This window comes from Schistocerca cancellata, chromosome 2 (genome assembly GCF_023864275.1).
Source record: "Schistocerca cancellata isolate TAMUIC-IGC-003103 chromosome 2, iqSchCanc2.1, whole genome shotgun sequence".
NCBI lineage: Eukaryota > Metazoa > Arthropoda > Insecta > Orthoptera > Acrididae > Schistocerca > Schistocerca cancellata.
In genome coordinates this window covers 1,095,870,583-1,095,894,076 of record NC_064627.1, presented here as the reverse complement: position 1 = coordinate 1,095,894,076, position 23,494 = coordinate 1,095,870,583, and the positions used below count along the sequence as shown (strand labels likewise).

Genomic DNA, 23,494 nt, shown 5'->3' with positions numbered 1-23,494 from the left:
TCCCACTAGTCAGCCACCTGGGCTGCCCATTACTGCTAGTACCCTGTTTAAAATGTTCTAAAGGAAAGCAACTCTCAAAGAGCATGAGAAATGTGTTATGGAAAGCATTGTATTTATCATCTATGTTATTGGCACTATAAACACCCTGCCACTCTTGTTCCTTAAACTATCTATTGCTGTTGGATTAACTTTTCTACATAGTTTGTAATTAAATATGACATTGGTTTGATACAAAAGCCTTTTAGTGTTAAAATTTGTGCATCATAGTCTGAAAGGCCATTCACACTTTTACTAACAGAATACCCATCTAGTAATGAAGAATGAATAAAAATATTGTCTATGACTGTGCTACTGTTCCCCTGCACCCGAGTTGGAAAAAAACACAGTTCACATCAGACCATATGAATTTAGGAGATCTACCAACATCTTTTTTCCTGCACAATCTTGTTGTCGTCGTCGTCGTCGTCGTCGTCTTCAGTCCTGAGACTGGTTTGATGCAGCTCCCCATGCTAATCTATCCTGCGCAAGCTCCTTCATCTCCCAGTACCTACTGCAACCTAAATCCTTCTGAATCTGCTTAGTGTATTCATCTCTTGGTTTCCCTCTACGATTTTTACCTTCCACGCTGCCCTCCAATGCTAAATTTGTTATCCCTTGATGCCTCAGGACATGTCCTACCAACCGATCCCTTCTTCTGGTCAAGTTGGGCCACAAACTTCTCTTCTCCACAATCCTATTCAATACCTCCTCATTAGTTACGTGATCTACCCACCTAATCTTCAACAGTCTTCTGTAGCACCACATTTCAAAAGCTTCTATTCTCTTCTTGTCCAAACTATTTATTGTCCATGTTTCACTTCCATACATGGCTACACTCCACACAAATACTTTCAGAAACGCCTTCCTGACACTTAAATCTATACTCGATGTTAACAAATTTCTCTTCTTCAGAAACGCTTTCCTTGCCATTGCCAGTCTACATTTTATATCCTATCTGCTTCGACCATCATCAGTTATTTTGCCCCCCAAATAGCAAAACTCTTTTACTACTTTAAGTGTCTCATTTCCTAATCTAGTTCCCTCAGCGTCACCCAACTTAATTCGACTACATTTCATTATCCTCATTTTGCTTTTGTTGATGTTCGTCTTATACCCTCCTTTCAAGACACTGTCTATTCCGTTCAACTGCTCTTCCAAGTCCTTTGCTGTCTCTGACAGAATTACAATGTCAACGGCGAACCTCAAAGTTTTTATTTCTTCTTCCTGGATTTTAATACCTACTCCAAATTTTTCTTTTGTTTCCTTTACTGCTTGCTCAATATACAGATTGAATAACATCGGGGAGAGGCTACAACCCTGTCTCACTCCCTTCCCAACCACTGCTTCCCTTTCATGTCCCTCGACTCTTATAACTGCCATCTGGTTTCTGTACAAATTGTAAATAGCCTTTCACTTCCTGTATTTTACCCCTGCCACCTTCAGAATTTGAAAGAGAGTATTCCAGTCAACATTGTCAAAAGCTTTCTCTAAGTCTACAAATGCTAGAAACGTAGGTTTGCCTTTCCTTAATCTTTCTTCTAAGATAAGTCGTAAGGTCAGTATTGCCTCACATGTTCCAGTATTTCTACGGAATCCAAACTGATCTTCCCCAAGGTCGGCTTCTACCAGTTTTTCCAATCGTCTGTAAATAATTCGCGTTAGTATTTTACAGCTGTGACTTATTAAACTGATAGTTCGGTAATTTTCACATCTGTCAACACCTACTTTCTTTGGTATTGGAATTATTATATTCTTCTTGAAGTCTGAGGGTATTTCGCCTGTCTCGTACATCTTGCTCACCAGATGGTAGAGTTTTGTCAGGACTGGCTCTCCCAAGGCCGTCAGTAGTTCTAATGGAATGTTGTCTACTCCCGGGGCCTTGTTTCGACTCGGGTCTTTCAGTGCTCTGTCAAACTAGAGTTAGGGGACCTATAAACAACAATTAGAAGTATAGTTTCACTAAATTCAACTAACGCTGCACAACTTTCAAATATCTGTTCAGTGCATTGTTGTGATACTTCTATGGACTCAAATGGAATACCGCCCCTTTTTTAATGTACAGAGCCACTCCCCCAGCCCGCAAGGAACTCCTTGAGAAACAGCCAGCTAATCTGTAGCCTGGTAAAGGAAGCCTCTGAATTATCAAATTATTTAAGTGGTGCTCTGATATACCAATAATTTCAGAGTCAACATCTATTAGTAGTTCATTGACTTTATCTCTAATACCTCTTATGTTTTGATGAAATATGCTAATTCCTTGTCTACTTGGAAACATTACATCCTCTGAAGGTGAGCCCTTAGTTAAAGGGACTTCCTCCTTTAAGTAGGCATCCCTATCAGCTGACTTCAATCTAAAAAAGGTGCAGCTCTAACACCAACTACTACAGGATTTTTCCATGAGTGGCAGATCTACAGATCATTTTAATGGAAAACATCCTGATCTATAAGAAATTCGCTATTAACTGTTTATTATGAATGAACTGCCAAAATTTGTCCAGCTCATGACAAAATATCCCTTCTATATGAATTAGGAATACATCACTTTTAATGAGAAGAAATCATCAGATATGAAAGCAACTTCAGACATTCCCCTGAGGAGTGTTATAGGGCTATTACTATTACTAATATATTTGAATGATTTGATGGAAAACATTAGAACTGCACATAGAGAATTTCAGTGACAGAAAACCATAGCAAAACAGATGAAAATATCAGTTATTGTTTAAATAAATGATGACACACAATCATTGGAAAAGTCACAAATATAGAATGTCGAGGAGAGAATTGGAGTGGATGACTAACCAGATAAAACTGATGGTAGGAAAGGCGGATAACATGCTGTTTTTCATTGGAAGAAAACTAAGATGATGATGATGATGATTATTAAATACAGGAGGAGGATGTGCTAGTCCACAGGAAAGCAGTGTGTTTAATGACATATTTGTTATGTAAATGTGAGAGCATTATGCAGACTGTCATCTAACTCCATTGTTTTATGCTACTTGAAATTCATTGTACTTTATGAAAAGGTTGCATGAACATACATCCAAGAAAGGTTGTGGAATGTCTTACTTTCTGCCAAATACATCTCATAAGAAGACCATAATTGTAAAATCAAAGAAATCTGAGTGCAGAGGCTTACCGATATCCATTATTCTCAAACACCATTTACGAATGAAAGAGGAGAAAGATGAAATGTTAGCGATGCACTAAGTGCTCTATGCCACATGCCATACGGTGGCTAGCAAAGTTTCGATGTAGTGGCAGGGAAAGCTGTCAGACTTCGAAGTTTGACAATATTGTGAAAAGGATACCTTCCTACTCAAGAGAGAGAGAGAGAGAGAGAGAGAGAGAGAGAGAGAGAGAGAGCGCTAGCTTTGTTTGCGTGACTGTGTGTGTGTATGTTGTCTATAAGGCCTTCTGTCCAAAAGCTTAGTTCAGTAGTCTTTTTTTGTGCCTGTCTGTGACTCAACATTTCCACTACATTGTGATTAGTAATCTGTCCTTTTCATAACATTTGTCATTATTCTATCCTGGATTTTCCATTGTTAGACTTCTAAGCTTGTTCTTCTTTAACTGTTTCCAATTGGATTCTCTGGATGGTATTATATGACCTGGATATTTAGAGGAGGGTTGCATGCAGGACACACAAGTTCACTGTTGCCCACCAAGTTTCTGGATTAAGCTGCTGAAGAGACATCAATGTGGAAGTTAAGTTACCTGTTTGCATTCTCTTGAGAGTTACTGATTGGGATATACTATCATCACATTTCTGCTGCTTTGCTGAAAGCACTGTGAGGCTGACCACACAAATACTAATCTGAATCCAGCAGAGATCAGTGACAAGTCTTGTCGGTAGCAGAACACATCTACCGTTGTGTGGTCTAACAATTGGTTCTTCCAAAATTTTGTAGATGGACTTAAAGTTTAATGCAGAACCAAAATCACAGCATTTCTTTTTAATCTTTTGCAAAGACGAGGTTCTTTTAGATGCAAAAAACCTTATTACATTTCAGAAAAATACCTGGGGAGGAAGATAATTTTGATGAACTGAAGTCGCCCAACAATTTCTTACTGTTTAATACCGATAAACGAAAAATCATACTCGATATGTTTTTTACGTTGCCGTTTTACAATTATTTAATGTACTATTATTTCCAATTTTTTTTCTTTTAAATATGTGAAGACATGTTCCACAGTGTTTCATTGGTGCAGAGTTCCTGCAAATTACAAATAAATTATTCACATCACATTTAATTCCTACAGTTTAAAGTACAGTGTGTCACTTCAATTTTTATTCGCAGCCTCTGTTCTTGTCAAAAGTGTTCCAGTAATGTCTTAATAAACACATTACTTTTTTTGAATGTTCACAGGAAGTTCCGATGACTGGGCGAAAGGTGTAGCAGGTGCTAAGTATGCGTACACAGTGGAGCTGCCAGATACAGGCACACACGGCTTTGTTCTGCCAGCAGACAATATCAGGCCTGTTGGGATCGAAACGTGGGCCGGAATCCGCACCATGGCCCGTCGTCTTGCTCAGTCAGTGTAGAAACGTGGTGAAACAACTTCAAGGGTCAACTAGCCATTGAGCATTGTTGGATTTTACAACTTTCAAATCTTGGTGCAAAGTGTTTAGCCTATAGTGCAACTGACAATTACTGTCTTCTTATGTGACCAACTGTCTTTGTGAAAATGCCCTACCTGAAAGCTACAACATAAAACCTGACACCAAACTTCCAACAGTCATAGTACTGGTTGTACACTGTACGAGCCTGTCCTACATGGAATGCAGAGATATACAATAAAGATAGTTGATTTATGTGACTGCACACATGGTGAGATTCCTGTTTCAGACAAGTGATAACCTGTGCACCACCTCAAATAACAGTGTCTACACATTGCAATACTACATGTGCAAGGAGAGCTATTGCTTTAGTGTAATATACACCACCTCTTGAAATTCTGTGGCAACAACTATTACCAGTCATGCCATTTATCTTATGCTGAGACACAGCAATAAATGTGACACTATAGCTGCTGACTGCTCACCAAAGTTGCAGCTGGAGATAAGAGAGTATAAGAAACATGATGACAGAAAGAAATGAGAATGTGATGCGGTCACACAGACAGACCTGCAGCTGCTTGAGCTCCTGGCAGAGGCGCTCATTGTCGCGCTGGTAGTTGACGATTATTTGCTCCTGGCGCTGCATTTCCTCCTCCATCAATGCCACCCTCACATCTGCTCTCTGCACACTCTGCTCAGAGTTGGGAGCAGGAGCTGCAGCCTCCATCCCTGATATCTATAAGCAGTTCAAGTTGCCTTATTACAATGTCAATCTTCCTAGTAAAATAAAGAGAAATTCTCATAGAATGCAATAGTTGTCTAATATGTATCACTGTATTAGATGTACGTACAAATAAATGTGATCAAAGAGTGCTTCATAATGGCTTGATCTCTAGATTAATTCAGAATAATAATGATCATTAGTGTAATTCCACACAAACAGTATTAATCACAAAAAAAAGCTTTATGAATGGAAATCTGGGACTGTTTTTTGTTAAAAATCATTCACTGCATAGAGAGCATTGCTTTTCCTATCAACTACAAAACAAATATTTGTAAAATTCATCAGCTCACACCTAACAAAAAGCTGGTATGTCTTATTTCAAACAGAAGAGGCACTGCACAATGGAGAGAGACTTGTGAAATATTTTGAGTCAGTCAGAGCAGCATTGTTTTTGGGTTTTTGGTTTGTATTTTCGCGCGCTCAACACCGCTTTGTGGCAAGTAATGATTCTCCACCCTCAGTTATACATTTTATCATGCATTGTAAATATCCCAATTCAACATGTAACAGACTTCACGAAACTATACCCTATAAGGTAAAATCATATTTTTGTTTCATTGTCTATTCTAAATGTACTTTATAAAAAGAATCACTTTGATGATAAGTAGGATTCTCTGCCTTTAAAACTGTATTGTCTGCATATATTATATAACATAGAATCTACTGCATTAGGAAAATCAAAGGCTTGATATTATTTGGATGTGTAACTTGTTTCAGGAGATTTTTTTTGAAGACTTCTGATTGTGAAGTTTCAACCATGTTGTTCAGGATTCCATACAACACATGCAAATGCAATTTAAAATCTGAGGTCTACCGTTTGTTGTGTTTATCCCTTGTCTTGTAAAATTTTGTTGTGTGACTGTGGACTGTAATACAATATTTTAAGCAGGATCTCGATCTTTCACAACCTTTCACAATCAACTTGCCAGTGCCTATAACATACCCACAATAAAGTCCAAGGGAAAACAAAGATTATAGCTTAATGTACAATTTATTGTGAGGTCATTACAAGCAGATCAAAAGCTTGGAAAGAGTGAGGACGGAAAAGATAAATGGCCCTTTAAAAAGAAACCATTCTGGAATTCACCTTAATTGCTTTACAGAAAACAGAGAAAAAGCTAGAGTTCACAGTTGGGCACTTATTTTAACCATGCTCCTCTCAAATGCACATCCAGTGTGCTAACCACTTGTGAACTAGTACAACCTAGTTTCAGTAAGAAAATCCTTGGGAATTATATACGAGGAGGTTGAAGCCAGGTCATGGTCACTGGGAATGAGTGGAAAATATGAGGTTTACAATGAGATTTATATTGTATATATTTATATTAAAGTGAATTATCACTACCTAATGTCTTGGGGCTTCATATTACAAATTCAGCTCATTTCATTGGCAAGTTAAAGGAAATGAGCATGGGCCCAGATGATATCCTCATTAGTTTTGATATTGTGTCATTATTTACTATGATTCCAGTAAACAAAGCTATCTCATGCATAGTGGATATTTTTCCTACCGATATTGTGGCATTATTCTGACACTGCCTCAACACAACCTACTTTCAAAACAAAATCATATTTTTGTTTCATTATCTATTCTGACTGTACTGTACAAAAAGAATCACTTTCACGATAAGTAGAATTCTCTGCCTTTTATGAACAGATCAACAGGGTGGGCAGTGCTCTTAGGCCTGCTGCGGCTAACTTGTTTATGGAGACTTTTGAACAACAGCTGTTGCAGACTGCCAGTAAGAGACTAGCCAGATGGTATCACTCTGTCGATGACACTTTCGTAGTATGGACACACGGAACAGAGGAGTTGGATGCCTTCCTGATACACATAAACAACATTAATCCAAAAATCCAACTCACTATGGAGACAGAGAGTAGCGGGCAACTTAATTTTCTGGATGTTGTGTGATTAAACAACAGGATGGAATGTTGGGCAATAAGGCCACACATACTGATCATTATCTGCATAAAGATTCAAACCACCACCCTAGACAAAAAGAGGTGTAATAATAACCTTAGTAGACAGGGTGCACAAAATTTATGAACCTGTTTATTTAAAATATGAAACTGAAGAATGGTTATTCCAGCAAGGAGATAGATCGAGTACTTCGTTTTGGGTGGAGAATCAGGACCCACAACAAACAACAGCCACCCAACGGCCAGGTTTTTCTTCGATTCATTAGTAAGGTCACAGATTGCATTGGGAAAGTGTTAAGCAAGTATGGGGTGGAAACTATTTTCAGACCTACCAGGAAAATGAAAGAATATATAAGATCAGCAAAGCATGCACAACATCTGTTGGCTACACCGAGGGTATATACAATTCCTTGTAGTTGCGGACAGGTTTATATCGGCACCACAAAGAGAAGTGTTAGCACACGACTTCTTGAAAATAACAGGAATTGCCACCTGGGTCACATGGATAAATAGGCCGTAGCAGAGCATGTTTACCACGAAGGCAATCACAAAATAAAATTCAGCAAGATGAGCGTCATATTTAAAACCTCGCATTATTATGTGCTCATGTATAGAGAGGCTGTCAAGATTGATAAACACCATAATAACTTTAACAGGAAAGGGGACAGACTCATAGCTGACATCACACGATGGACAGTGGCGTCCTCTGCACTGCCTATATAATCGGTGCTTCCTCGAGTTCTCTTTGCAGTTCGCCGCTTTACCTCGGAGGATGTCTGTCGCAGTCGGAGACGAAACGTAATGGGAGAGAGTTTTATACATCGACCATGGCCTATCAGCCCGGAAGTTTTAAGTAAACTAGTCATAATTCAAATGTGGTTTAACAGGAATAAATGTGCCTATAAGGCAACTCCAAATCACTCGTGTTGCCTCTGTTACTGAAATGCGAGGCTACCATCTACAGTACTTTCAAGATATGAGATTTCAATTCTGTGTGTGACACTGAGGAGCTTTAACCTACAACTAGTTTAATATACTTACACACCAAGTTACAGTGTAGAGAGGGTTTATGTTGCCATGCAGTTCTAGTATCTGCTCTTCTGGCATTGCCAAGTTGTCCTATAGAGGAACAGCTGTGTTACTATCACTAAATTAAAATAAAATACACTTCTCTGTCACTTCTTAAATATTCCACTTCGTGCGAGACTGTAGTTATTTTATGTAGTTATATTGGTTTCCTGTGTAAAGCACAAAACTTTTTTACAATAAATTATGTTCTCCAGCTAAATTAAAACTCAATGGATTAAAAAATATTTCTCAAGTCTGAATACTAATAAATGCTTTCACTCTGTATTTTTGTACACTGAATTATGGAAGTTGTTATTTTTTATTCGTAATAAGTCAACTCCAAGCCAAAGTTTGAGTAACCTTGGCTTATGGGCTTTCTTCGAAATTACGAAATGAATAATCATTTGTGTTGCTTGTAGAGAAACTACCAGACTCCTTTAATTTAATCTGGAAAAGATGCAGATATTGTTTTGCAGATAAAAATTGGCTCACTGATTGTCTGTAAAAACAGTCAAAAATTCCTTCCATGAGAGGTTCAATTATTATAATGCTGACTCGCATTTTTACTAATTATTTGAAAATGAAACATGGCTCAGGACATCTAAATAATGCACATGACTCTCAGCAATACTTTGCTTTTATATGATATTTTCAATTTGAACACACTCATATGAATTAGCAATGACCATAAGAATATCAATCTCAATTGTAATCATATGAGGAATGGATGATTTTACGTTGTTTCATCACATTTATACTTTTACAAAAGCTGTTATGATACAGTCTGCACCATGTTTCTGGTTATTACTGTTCTTTGCTCTGTTAATTTACTATCTCAAACATTTTGCCTCTTTGTACACATAATTTCTTACTCATAAGAAAGGAAACATGAATTAAAACATGTAAAATAACTTAAACCTAGAAAAGAGGGACCACATTACGCGTATTATATAGTAGTACACTGAGACTTTAAATACTATTTTAGGCATCGCTGTCATGCCTGACATATAAATACATCACACTTAAAGAACACAAGAAAGGTTAGTGTATAACATCCCATCAACTTTGATATACTTAGATATAGGGCACTAGCTGAGAATGGACAATTCCCATGCCTTGTGGCCTTTATTGAAGAATTCATTGCCAGCCGCTGTGGCCGAGTGGTTCTAGGCACTTCAGTCTGGAACCACGCGACCGCTACGGTCGCAGGTTCGAATCCTGCCTCGGGCATGGATGTGTGTGATGTCCTTAGGTTAGTTAGGTTTAAGTAGTTCTCTAAGTTCTAGGGGACTGATGGCCTCAGATGTTGAGTCCCATAGTGCTCAGAGCCATTTGAACCATTTGAAGAATTCATCCCAACTACACAAGACCAAAATCAGGCTGGCTGCTTGGGGATAATTTATTTTACACTGGTGCCTGTCTATCACACTGCATTTCATCTCCAAAGTAAAGTGTGCCTTCTTAATCACTATTTATTTTCAAATTTGGACTTAAGATTAAAAACTTTTTCATTAATTTTTGTGTAGTAAGTAGCCTATCCACAATTATCTTTCCCATTGTGATTAAGATCTTCCTGGGAAAATGAAATGGGACTTACTACTGTGATGATTTATAATATATAAGCTTCTCCAATTTACTTCTTTGACATCCATAAATACACAAGTCATTTTTTGAAATGTCTGTGGTAAATCTGAACTGTGTGCTTCATTGGGACTTGAGCTAGTGTGTTCTAGTTTAACTTTGAAAGAATTTCTCTCACATTCAAATAAATAACTGCCTTTTCTTCTGCTTATCTCAAGTCCACTGATTATCCAATGAAACAAACTAATTCTTTGGAAAGAAAGAAAAAAAATGAAGACTGGTTCATCAGATGATACAGATGATTTTCAAACGAAATCTATTACTGTGGGCTGATGTGAAACTTGTAGAGGAATTTCTTCATTAAACTACGTCTCAAAAAAGTATGTTGTGATATTCCAGATGAAACTCAGAGTGTAATGATTTGGGTAGGTCCCTACTTAACTAATAGTGTTAATCGCATAATACAGATCTACAGCAATCAAGAGCCTGAGACAACAGAGATGAACTATCACTGTATCCTACAATGATTGCAAATAGATATCATGAGACTTGATAATAATCCTGAGGCTAAATCTGTGGCTAATTTGAAATAGAAGTTTCTTAAGATGTCATTAGTTATTTAAAAATTTTAAAAATCTATATAAAAGCTGCAACTGACCTTTGCTCGCAGGACGCATATTTCCTTTTTCAATTCCAGGACTTCCTTCTCATATTGTTTTGTCATTGCACTTAATTGTTTCTTGTGCTCTTTCTCCCCTGAAGCCAACTCAGCTAAAAGGAAAAAATAATATACATAATACAGTAGTTGATTGTTCCACATTTACACTTAGATATCACATTCATGCCACAAGTACTCATACACTAACCTTGTAGCCTTTGACACTTTTCCTTCTCCTCCTGAAGCTGTTTCTCTAGTGTGAGGAGCATCAGTGTCTCTTTCCTGAGAGATTCGTCCGTCACTTTCGCACCCTGTGTAGGCCTCTTGTCCTGTTCCGACGGCTGTGATATTGTACTCTCTTCTGAGACATCTGACAAGTACTTCCTCTCCAGCCCACGGATGTACTCCGTTCTCCAGCTGCTGGCTCCATTGCTGGCATTACTTTCATTGCCCTTTCCTGGAACTTTTGTATTCACCTCACTAACTGCAGTCTCCACCTCAGTGCGCACCACATCATTCACTATTTGCCTTATTTTATCTGATACACTACTGGCACTGCTGTCCCTTTTCAGTTGCTTGCCTCTAGAACCTGCTGTGGATGGATCAACATCCTTTTCACGTGGCATTACTCTACTAACAGTGATGCTCTTGTGAATACTTTCCTCTCTCATCTCTTTAGTGAAATCTCTGCTTTCACTGGATTTTGCAGTACTGTTCCGCTTAGCACCTGAAGAAACAACAGATTTTGAACTACTTTGGCCGGCATTTTTATTCTGATGAAAACCAAATGATTTTTTTGCACTTGGCTTATCACTGTCTTTTTCGTTACTTTTATGCCATTTTTTTGCTCCAGGTTTTTCACGGTGTGACGACATACTTTGGAAACTGACACTTCTATCGATTTTTTTGCCCTGTGGTGACAGTTTCCCTGTGGCACTTTGGCCAGTGTCAAGAAGAGATTTTTCTTGTGTAATTGCAGGCTCTTCTTTCCTAAAATCCTCACTTTTATCAACTCCTGCAGCATGGCTATTGAATTTGTCATAATGTAGTAAAGCTGTAACAGGTAAGTTTTTTTCACTTGTACCAAAACTAGAAGAAACTGTGGTCCGCTTTAAGGCATCATATTTTTCAGTATCAGATCTGTCTGGTAATCCAGTTACCTTGGTGGGACCAAGGGAAACTGAAGAATGTACATCTGACGGCATACTAACAGTTTTCTTTAATCTGCTGTCAACTTTTTCATTACTTTCAGATAAGGAAGAAATATCTGACATAAAGGATTTTGAAGATATCACAGAGGGTTGTCTAAATTCATTAAAAGTATTCTTACTGGAGGGAATCTGAGAAACTTTCTTAGAATGTTCTCGTGACTTACTAGCACTGTGACTCGATGGTGAAGAAATATCTGAAGGCACAACTTCACAACTCTCCGAGTCTGATGTGAGAGACTTGAAGCTAGTTCTTGATGATGCATGAGCAAGCTGCTCAAATGTCTGAGAGCTCTCACGGACAACTTCTTCTGCCTCTTTCAAAATTTCTTCCACACTTCTGTCTTCCATTCCAGCTGGAAAAGCACCACAAAAAAATTGTACATTTAAAATTTTATCTTCGCAATCTGTATGTGGAGACTACAGCTTAAAGAAGTACTGAATGCTGTAGCAGGAGCTTACATGTAAGATATTTCTGATTACTAGGCATTCATTCTTTGGAGAGCAGTTGTAGTGGAACATGAAGGCATAAAAAACACACACTTTTACATATCATTCCTGTGAAGACAGACAAATAAGCACATAAATACACTAATCTGCAAAACTTAAGGATTATTACTACTCACCATATAGCAGTGATGCTGAGTAACAGACGGCCACAACAGAAAGACTGTCACGATGTAAGCTTTTGACCAATATGGCCTTTGTCGAAAATACACACACACACACACACACACACACACACACACACACACACACACACACACACAAATGACTGCAGCCTCTGGCAGCTCAAGCCACACTGCGAGCAACAGCAGCAGCACATGATAGGAGTGGCAACTGGGAGGGAGTAAGGAAGAGGTTGAGGTGCGGAGGGGGTGGGGAAGAGTTAAGTGCTGCTGGGGAGTGTGCAAGGATGAGGTGGAGAGACGGTGAGGCAGCTAGGTGCAGTCGGGAGGGTAGATGGAGGGCAGGGGAGAGGTGGAGGGGGTTGCAGAAAAGGAGAGAAGTAAAAAGGCAGAGTGTGTTGGTGGAATGAGGGCTGTGTGCTAGAATGGGAACAGGGAAGGGGCTGGATGGGTTAGAAAAATTACTAATGAAGATTGAGGCCAGGAGAGTTATGGGAATGTAGGCGCCATTCAGAAAAGCTAGTGTTGTTGTGAAGGATCCATACGGCACAGGCCACGAAGCAGTCACTGAAATGAAGGATGTCATGTTGGGCAGCATGCTCAGCAACTGGGTGGTCCACTTGTTTCTTGGTCACTGTTTGCCAGTAGCCATTCATGCAGACAGACAGTTGGTTGGTTGTCTTGCTCACATAGAAAGCAGCACAGTGGCTGCAGCTTAGCTTGTAGATTACATGATTGGTTTCACAGGTAACCCTGCCTTTGATGGGATAGGTGACGTTTGTGAGTAGAATGGAGTAGGTGGTGGTGGGAGAATGTATGGAACAGGTCTCGTATCTAGGTCTGTTACAGGGATATGAGCCATGAGGTAAGGGATTGGGAGCAGGGGTTGTATAGGGATGGACGAGTATATTGTGTAGATTTGGTGGACGGTGGAATATCACTGTGGGAGGGGTGGAAAGGGTAATGGGCAGTGTGGCATCAGCTGCTGCAATCATGTGTGTAAAGTTGCATTTGCACGTGTGTGTGTGTGTGTGTGTGTGTGTGTGTGTGTGCGCACACTCATTTCCATTTACTTCTTTGAGTATATTTTCCATACAAAACATTTTTCCAATGCCACGAAAAAATTTAACAGAAACCATATCTTGGCTGCTTAATAAATTTGCTGTTTAAATACAGCCATTTGTTTATGGTGACTGATGGGGAAACTGCTCATACCTATTTTCGTCAAAAGTTTATCCTTTGACACCATCGCGGACAGTGGAGGAGGGGACCCCTAGCATGTTGGAGGGTGGTCCTGGCATTGCGTCCTGGTGCTGCCCGTCTATTCCATGCGCTGCCTTCGTTGCTTTCACATCAGTGCACTCTTGACGTATTTTTGCTAGTGCTGTGCCCCCATGCAGAACTCAGATGGAAACTGCTATCCCAGTTGACAAGATCATCATGGACTAGTATCTCCACTGCCACTTTGAGGATCGAATTCCAGAACCTGTTTGTGTGACAATACCTCTGTCTGTTCAAAATCAAGCATATGACCTTCGTTCACACTGTGCTTTGCCACTGCATATTTGCCTGTTTGTCTGAAGTGAACACTTCTCAAATGTTCTGAGCGGCACTGTGAAATACACCACTGTGTCTGGCCAAAATACTGCTAGCCACATTTGCAAATGATGCTGCCGACACCAGGTGTCCGTAGTCCTAAGTTGTCTCACACTGAGCCAAACATTTTTTTATTTTAACCAACCAGCGGAAAATGATTTTAATGTTGTTGCTAGACACTTTATATCTTCTTTCGGATTGTCATCTTTCTTCTCCTTGCACGGCTGGAGAGCACGTCTTATCTGCTTCTCCAAGTTGCTGTTCCTGCAAAAGATTTTCCTCATATGCTGCAACTTGGTGGGTAGACGACTGCCCTTGTTATATGTCTCAAGCTCTGTGCACCATGTTGGTGAGCACAGGTTGATGTTGTGTTGGACGGTGGCAGCTACTGGCATTTACGTACAGGACCATGTGTGTGTTTTTTTCTAGCGGCAGAACAGATGAGCGTGCCTTATCAGGATATTGACGAAAGTCAGGCATCTGTTTTCTTCCAGCTCCATGGAGAACTTTACATTGTCGTGTTTGCTTTTAAGCTGGTCAAGAAATTTGTGCAGGGTTTGCTCCACCATGTGGCCACATCACATATGTGTCGGCCACATATCGGTAGAATGCCTTTGGTTTCAAGCAATGGTTTCGGACATGTGGTTTTGAGAGTAGTTTCCTCAAAGTGTACCTTATATAGGTTTGCAATGCCTCATGCGAGGGATGTGGGGGGATTCCATGCCAACTCCATCTAACTGCTAGTAGAACTTTCTACCACATTAGAAGTAGGTGGTAGGAAGTGTCTGTTGGAAAAGTTCCATAGTATCTTCGACAAAATGGTTCCCCAGTAATGTCAAGCAGTCCTCTAGTAGTACTGACATGATATCGAAACTGACCAGATCACCCTTGTCCAGATGTATCCCCTGAAGCAACTTCACAAATTCACTTGAGTTTTTGACATGGTGTGTGCAGTAAGCCACAAGAGGTTTTAGCAACTGTGACAGGTATCTAGCGATTCCATATGTTGGTGACTTTATCATGTCAACTATTGGACATAGTGGAACTCCCTCTTCTTGTATATCTTTGGGGGGCCATGTAGCTTTGTGGTATCAGTGCTCTGGGGTGCAGCCTTCTGACTACATCCCTGTCCATTCCCGAGCTGTTTAGGAGTGACAAGGTCTTCCTAGTCACAGATGGTATAGGATTATTTCCTTCTGGCTTGTAAGCTGGGTCTCATAATTGCATCTCAATCTTCTGCAAGAAGTCAGCTGATCATAACAGCACTGTTACATTGCATTTGTCAACTGCTAGCAAGACAATGTCTTCGTCTTCGTGGAAGTTACAAATCACCCTGCAGTCTGCCGAGGAGATGGTAGTTTTTACGTTAGAGGAGATAAAAACATAGAAAAACACTAGAAAAATGGCAAAATAAAAATTAAACAAATGTTATTGTCAAGTATATAAACAATTCATTTAACCTGCCAGGACAGCTGTGCATGTCAACATCCTGATTCTGGTATTTGGGCAGGCATGCTGGTTGCCGATCAAATTTGCCTGGCGAATTAACTATGAGGGCTGGTATGCCAGCCAGTCTGGATGCAGTCTTTTGACAGTTTCTCACATCCGACTACATGAATGCGTGGGTGGTACCCGCGTCCTGCAGCTCAGTTGCACAATTCGCCACCATTTAGATAATGTTTGCACACTTTCACATAGACACCACTACACACAGACTATTGCGGTACACAAATGAGGTGTGGCAGCAGGAAGAGCATTCAGTCACCCTCTAATATCAACAATGCCAAATTCGATAACAACCATAACCGACATGACCCCAAGTAAGTATGAGATTGAGACAAAGGTCAATGAAGATTAACTGGTCCAGTTTGATCAGCAAATTATGAAACTGAAACTGGATTTTGTATAGACAAAGTATTACAAGAGTTATTACTGTAAACTAGCTATAAAAGAAATTTAAACAGAAATAACATGAGTCTAGTTATGTACAAGGGTTTGATAAATCTGGTAAATGGAACATCTTTGTTGCACCTTCATGGTTGGTAAGCTTGATTGTTCCAAGGACCGTATACAGAATTTCAACAATGTGCAGCAAACAATTCATTGTTGACAGCTTTCTGATTTGGTCAGTGTGTCGATTATGACTGAAAATGGAGAAAAACAAATTTTGTGCTGTTATTAAACATTTTCATTTGAAGGATGAAGGATTGGACTGCCACAGAAATCAAAACAGAACTGGATGAAGTTCAAGTGGACTCTGTGCCATCACTGAACATCATTAACTTTTGGATTAATGAATTTAAAAATGGATGGACAAGCACCAAAGACAAAGCACACTCCAGCCATCCAACTGAGGTCACCACAAAGGAAACTACTGACAAAATGGTAATGCAAGGCGGCCACATAAAAATGTGTGTGATTGCTGAGACCATCAGCAACTAAACTGAGTGAGTGCAGAATATGCTGCACAAAAAATTGGCTATGAAGAAGCTGTGTGTGAGGTGGGTGTCACAATTGGTCACAGTCAACCAAAAGCGCACACAGCACAACATTTCATCAAAATGTCTGGTGATGTTTAATCACATTCTGCATGACCTTTTGTGCCAATTTCTGACTTCTGATGAAACCTGGCTCCATCAGTACACACCAGAGTCAAAACAGCAGTCAAAATAATGGACAAAGGCTGGTGAAAGTGCACTGAAGAATGAAAAGACCATTTTGTCAGCTGGGAAGGTGATGGTGTTGGCGACTGTTTTTTGGAATCCACAACGAATAATTGTCATATATTACTTGTTAAAAGGCAGAACCATAACTGCACCATATTATGCATCATTGTTGGATCATTTGAAACTTACGTAGGCTGAAAAAAGACCAGGTTTGGCATGTAAAAAAGTGCTCTTTCACCAGGATAATAGACAATTCTACATATCAGTGATAACAATGGTGAAAGCTTGTGGACTGGGCTTTGAACTGATTCCTCATCCACTCTATTCACCAGACTCAGACCCAAGCAACTTTGTTTGTTCCCTACCTTGAAATTTTACCTTGCTGGGAACAAGTTTTCATGAGGAAGAAAGAGTTGCAGTTGACTTATATTTTGCAGAGTTTGACAGAAGCTATTTTTTCGATATGTGAAAAAGTGGAAGGATCGCTGGACCAAGTGCACATTCCTCAAAGGAGGTTATGTTGAGGTGTAAAATGAGTTGTTTACAAAACAAACTTTTTCTTGCTTTTTTACCAGACTTATCAAACCACCCCATATTTAAATTTTGCAGTAAACACTTTTAAACTGAAGTTTCATCTGTGTATTCAGTTTCAACACTAGCAATAAGAAAATATTCGTGTTTGAAGTAGAAAGAACAATAAACCCAAAACAGTCGCTACAGATTTGATCACACCTGTAACAACTTCCAAAAGAACACAAAATTTAGGAGCCCACATGTAATGGGAGCTATGCTATAAGACCAGCACTGAAGGTGTTAGCATGATGGTGAAATGACAGGTAATTGCACAACAAATGTCTCATGAAAGTGGCTCAGTTTCAATAATTATAGAAACCAATATTTTCATTCAACTTGAGAAGGCCTAATTCAATCTTAATTACAGTATTATGTGGATCAATAGATTAATCATATGTTTATGAAAATGGGAATCTTTCTTTGAAGCACACATCAGTATGCACATTAGCTCTCAACCAGGAGGAAACTGATTCAGATCTTTACGATGGAAGTAATTTTCCATTACCACTATTTGGCTGGACTTGAGAGTTTGTAGTGAGAAGTTCTTGATCATCAAATGTATCAGTGGTGCCTCATGGAGAGAGGGCACATTATACTGACAATAATTAATGGGCACAGATACTATCTGTAACAGCCGTCACAGATAAATCAAAGAAACTACATCTCGGCACTGGGCTTTGCTCTCTCTCTCTCTCTCTCTCTCTCTCTCTCTCTCTCTCTCTCTCTCTCTCTCTCTCTCATTTTACAACCAAACACAATAATGAAATACATATTCATATCTTCTGGAGGAAGAATGTTAGCACAGCTGACAGACATACACAAAAAACTATCCTAGCTTTTGGAACTAATAATTTTTCATCAAGAAGCAAAGAAGAGTAGGTAGCAGAGATAAAAAGAAAGGTTAGGTCACACAGACCCCAGGATCAAGGATGTATATGTAGACCCTATCCGTTTTGAGGGCCAGGTCAGAACTTGGCGTCCTCTGATCCTGGGGTCTGAGTAACCTGTCCCTCCTTTTTAAACTCCCCAACCTACTTCTCGGCTTCCAGATGAACTATTAGTTCTGAAAGCTAGGATAGCATTATGTGTTATGTATATTTCTATTGCAAGTAGCTTTCTGAAGGTAGGTGATGGCAAGAAATTTTGTTCAAAGCCCTTTGTTCCAAGACGTGAATTACGAAAGGAAGATACAGAAAATGTTATGTAACATTCCTTCGATACAATCAACATTATGCAGAGAAAAACACAACCATTTTCAAACAGCCTGTTTAGGTTAAATGAATATTTTATTCAGCATTAGCTGTGTGGACCTATTAAGTAGTCTTCCAAGAGAACTGCAACGTTGGACTACCACCATAATTAGTAAGTTTATGTCAACTTACTCAATGCCTTGTAACTACACGTGTGGTCCCTATGTATGCATTCTGCAAGTACCACATAGTTGAACGGCAATACTTGCAACACACACAGAATCAGTGGAAGAATCCCCTATGAACTCTCATGGGAGTCTCTTCCGGCTTGCGTGCCCATCAGTGAGTGGCCGATTGGCACGGGTGCAGGTGAGTATTGTTTGGCAAGCAGCTGACATGTGGGCAGCCTCGCAGACACGTAGAGTTAACAGTCTTATTCCACTGATCGAACTCAGGCGGCTGGGGTTGGACTAGCAGGTCATGTGTGTGCAAAATGTGTGCAACAGGAGTGTCTGGCAAGTCACCTACACTACCTGCGTCTGCCTACAGGCAATCTGAAGGGTGCTCGCTGGTGTCTGTGTCAGATGGGACAGTGTTGGAACTGCCTGTCGTATGAAGTGTGTGTCCTTACTTTATTTGCATCAGCACGGCCAAGCTGTTAAACAAAATTCATGGTAACAGACAAACATACTACACAGGTCACACATAACAACCTGTTACTGTAAACATATCACAGATCTTGATGCAAGTTTATCCATCTAAATCTAGTGCTACCACATCTTGAAGATGGTAACTCGGTTTCTAACATCTATTCGACTGTCACAATCCACATTATCACTGATTTATTCCCTTGATTCCTATATGCTCATCCACTATCTTCCATCTACTCATTTCCTGTTTACATGTATGTAAAAATTCTCTTTCCTCAGCTCAGTATTTATTTTTTATTTTGAAAATATTGAAATAAAAATCACTGTTGGAAATTAATTTAAATGTTTCTTTAAATGATGTGTCCTGCTGCCATGACTAAGTACTCAGAAGAAACCAAAAATTAAAAGAAGAGGTGAAAACTCAATAGGCATGTGACACTTAGGCTGTCACGTCATGTCCTTAATTCACTAAGGCACATTCAACAAAAATTAATGCACTTGACCATCACCAGTTCCTAACCAAATGCTTGTCGTCACCTCTGATGTATCAGCAAAGGCTTTAGCAACATTTCTGTTCAAATGAGAATTGAAGAGAAATACACAAGACAATTACAATGAAATTCTGTGAACAATAAAAAATAGCATATGTCTATAGATAGGTACAAAGTTTGTTAACTAGAGTTTGTCAGCACTATACAGTGCTACTCCCTACATGGTGCTTACACAACTAAGCATTAAATATGGTGCAATCTTGCAAGCAAAGTTGTCACTGAAGTGTTGAATATGCTGTGTTCTGGTAACACTGTTGAACCCAACAAGTAGGTAGTAAGTTAGTTAACTGGAGTTCATCAGCACCATATAGAGCTGCTCTCTACATGGTGCTTATTGTTGTTGTTGTGGTCTTCAGTCCAGAGACTGGTTTCATGCAACTCTCCACGCTACTCTATCCTGTACAAGCTTCTTCATCTTCCAGTACCTACTTCAACCTACATCCTTCTGTGTCTGCTTAGTGTATTCATCTCTTGGTCTCCCTCTACGATTTTTACCCTCCACACTGCCCCTCAATACTAAATTGGTGATCCCTTGATGCCTCAGAACATGTCCTACCAACCCATCCCTTCTTCTAGTCAAGTTGTGCCACAAATTTCTCTTCTCCCCAATTCTATTCAGTACCTCCTCATTAGTTCTGTGACCTACCCATCTGATCTTCAGAATTCTTCTGTAGCACCACATTTCATTTCAAAAGCTTCTATTCTCTTCTTGTCTAAACTATTTATTGTCCATGTTTCACTTCCATACAAATACTTTCCGAAATGACTTCCTCACACTTAAATCTATAATCAATGTAAGAAATTTCTCTTCCTCAGAAACGCTTTCCTTCCCATTGCCACCATTGCCAATCAACATTTTATATCCTCTCTACTTTGACCATCATTTTGCTCCCCAAATAGCAAAACTCCTTTACTACTTTAAGTGTCTCATTTCCTAAACTAATTCCCTCAGCATCACCTGATTTAATTCGACTACATTCCCACTATTCTCATTTTACTCTTATTGATGTTCATCTTATATCCTCCTTTCAAGGCACTGTCCATTCCGTTCAACTGCTCTTCCAAGTTCTTTGCTGTCTCTGACAGAATTACAACATCGTCGGCAAACCTCAAAGTTTTTATTTCTTATTACTCCGAATTTTTCTTTTGTTTTCTTTACTGCTTGCTCAATTTACAGATTGAATAACATCAGGGATAGGTTACAACCCTGTCTCACTCCCATGCCAACCACTGCTTCCCTTTCATGCCTCTCGACTCTTATAACTACAGTACAGTTTCTGTAAAAATTGTAAATAGCCTTTTGCTTCTTGTATTTGGCCCCTGCCACCTTCAGAATTTGAAAGAGAGTATTCCAGTCAACATTGTCAAAAGCTTTCTCTACGTCTACAAATGCTAGAAACGTAGGTTTGCCTTTCCTTAAACTATCTTCTAAGATAAGTCATAGGGTCAGTATTGCCTCAAGTGTCCCAACATTTCTACGGAACCCAAACTGATCTTCCCTGAGGTCGGCTTCTACCAGTTTTTCCATTTATCTGTTAAGAATTCATGTTAGTATTTCGCAGCCGTGACTTATTAAACTGATAGTTCGGTAATTTTCACATCCGTCAACACCTGCTTTCTTTGGGATTGGAATAATTATATTCTTCTTGAAATCTGAGAGCATTTCGCCTGTCTGAAACATCTTGCTCAACAGATGGTAGAGTTTTGTCATGGCTGGCACTCCCGAGGCTATCAGTAGTTGTAGTGGAATGTTGTCTACTACCAGGGCTTATTTTGACTTTGGTCTTTCAGTGCCCTGACAAATTCTTCACGCAGTATTATGTCTCCCATTTCATTTTCATCTATGTCCTCTTCAGTTTACATAATATTGCCCTCAAGTACATAGCCCTTGTATAGACCCTCTATATACTCCTTCCACCTATCTGCTTTCCCTTCTTTGCTTAGAACTGGGTTTCCATCTGAGCTCTTGATATTCATACAAATAGTTCTCTTTTCTCCAAAGGTCTCTCTAATCTTCCTGTAGGCAGTATCTATCTTACTCCTAGTGATACATGCTTCTACATCCTTACATCTGTCCTCTAGCCAACCTTGCTTAGCCATTTTGTACTTCCAATCGATCTCATTTTCAAGACGTTTGTATTCCTTTTTGCCTGCTGAATTTTTGAATTTTCCCCTTTCATCAATTAAATTCAATATCTCATCTGTTACCCAAGGATTTCTATTTGCCCTCGTCTTTTTACCAACTTGATCTTCTGCTGCCTTCAATATCTCATTCCTCAAAGCTACCGATTCTTCTTCTACCGTATTTATTTCCCCCGTTCTAGTCAATGGTTCCCTAATGCTCTCTCTGAAACTCTCTATAACCTCTGGTTCTTTCAGTTTATCCAGGTCCCATCTCCTTAAATTCCCACCTTTTTGCTTGGGGCTTATATACTTTCTATATAGCTAACTTTCTTCCTATCTGTTGTGTTCAATAGTGTTACCAGAATGCAGCTTATTCAACACTTCAGTGACAACTTTGCTGGCAGCTTCCACCATATTTAATGTTTAACTGTAAACCTAGAAAATGGCAGTCAAAAATAATTTGTAGGTGTATCATAAATCACTACATCTGCTGCTGTTTAAGAAAAGCTTAAATTTCCATTGCCAATTGTGTTCATCGATCGTCATCAGACACACACACACACACACACACACACACACACACACACACACACACACAGTAAGGATATGTAGCTACCACTGTAAGCTCTTACTGCGATAGCCCACATACATTAATGTATATCAGTTACATTGTACTAGAGGTCATGTAATGATGTTCGATGAATACAAGCAGTAGTGAAAATAAAAACAAAGTCAACTCTACTAGAAGATGGGAAAGAGTATATGTCTTCTGAACTCTGAACCAACGTGGCAAGAATCTCGAGATTTTATTTCATGTATTATTTTAAAAATCTGTGCTGTAAAGAAAGTGTTTGACAATTACCATGACACAGCAGCACTCAGATACCACTACCATGTTTCTCTCGTAGTAGGCAGATGTTTAAATTATAGTATACTGAGCAAGCATTGTTCATATACATGGGGACCTCTACATAAATATAAAAAAATAAAGTAGATGTGGCTTTTAGTGATTGCAATACACTGTTACATAGGTATAAAAGGGGATAAAAAAGTGAAAAATAACAGCTATTCACTCTTGGCTATTAATAAGAAATAAAAACCTAACAGAAGAATGAAACAGCATTACTATTTCAGATTAAGCTGAATAACCACATAAACAGCACGCGCAACGCTGTCAGAAGCAGAGAGCAGCTGCTGACCTTCATGCGAGAGCCCACTGCTGCTGGCCAGGCGGCTCATCTCCTCGAGGATGCTGCTGATCTCCTCATCCGTCTCATCTCCGTCCGCCTCCGCAGCTTCCACATTGTCTTCTCCGTCTTCGTCCTCTCCTCCTCCCCCTCCTCGCTCCTGCATTATAAAGTGGAACATTACAATGCTGAAGCAAAACTTCATCAGCACAATGTCCTTTCAATTCTTACACTCGATGAAAGTAACCTCTTGTGTCAATAAGCAATTTCCATAGCTGTTCAAATATATCAATATATATGCATCAAACAAGGTGCTTTGGAAATAATCATGAAAAGGCAATACTATAAAATACCCTACTTTATTCCACCAGTGTAATTTACATTACATTATTAATGACTGTGTAGCATGTGCAACAACTTTTCACCATACATATTAACTTATGAAAGCAGTGAACTCTCTTGAGTGAGTCTATGATCAATGTGAATTTTTATGCATGATTCCG

General features: G+C 39.4%; 1 protein-coding gene across 1 annotated transcript in view; it reads right to left on the bottom strand.

Annotated features, from left to right (window-relative positions):
- The window catches only part of LOC126163111 (centrosomal protein of 162 kDa), a 217,310-nt gene that overhangs the window by 170,769 nt on the left and 23,047 nt on the right, over nucleotides 1-23,494 (bottom strand). Inside the window, exons 3-6 of the mRNA XM_049920034.1 lie at nucleotides 23,004-23,151; nucleotides 10,826-12,181; nucleotides 10,618-10,730; nucleotides 5,172-5,339 (exon numbers count right to left, since the gene is read on the bottom strand). Of these exons, the coding sequence (XP_049775991.1) occupies nucleotides 5,172-5,339; nucleotides 10,618-10,730; nucleotides 10,826-12,181; nucleotides 23,004-23,151 (1,785 nt within the window). The remainder of the gene's footprint in view (nucleotides 1-5,171; nucleotides 5,340-10,617; nucleotides 10,731-10,825; nucleotides 12,182-23,003; nucleotides 23,152-23,494) is intronic.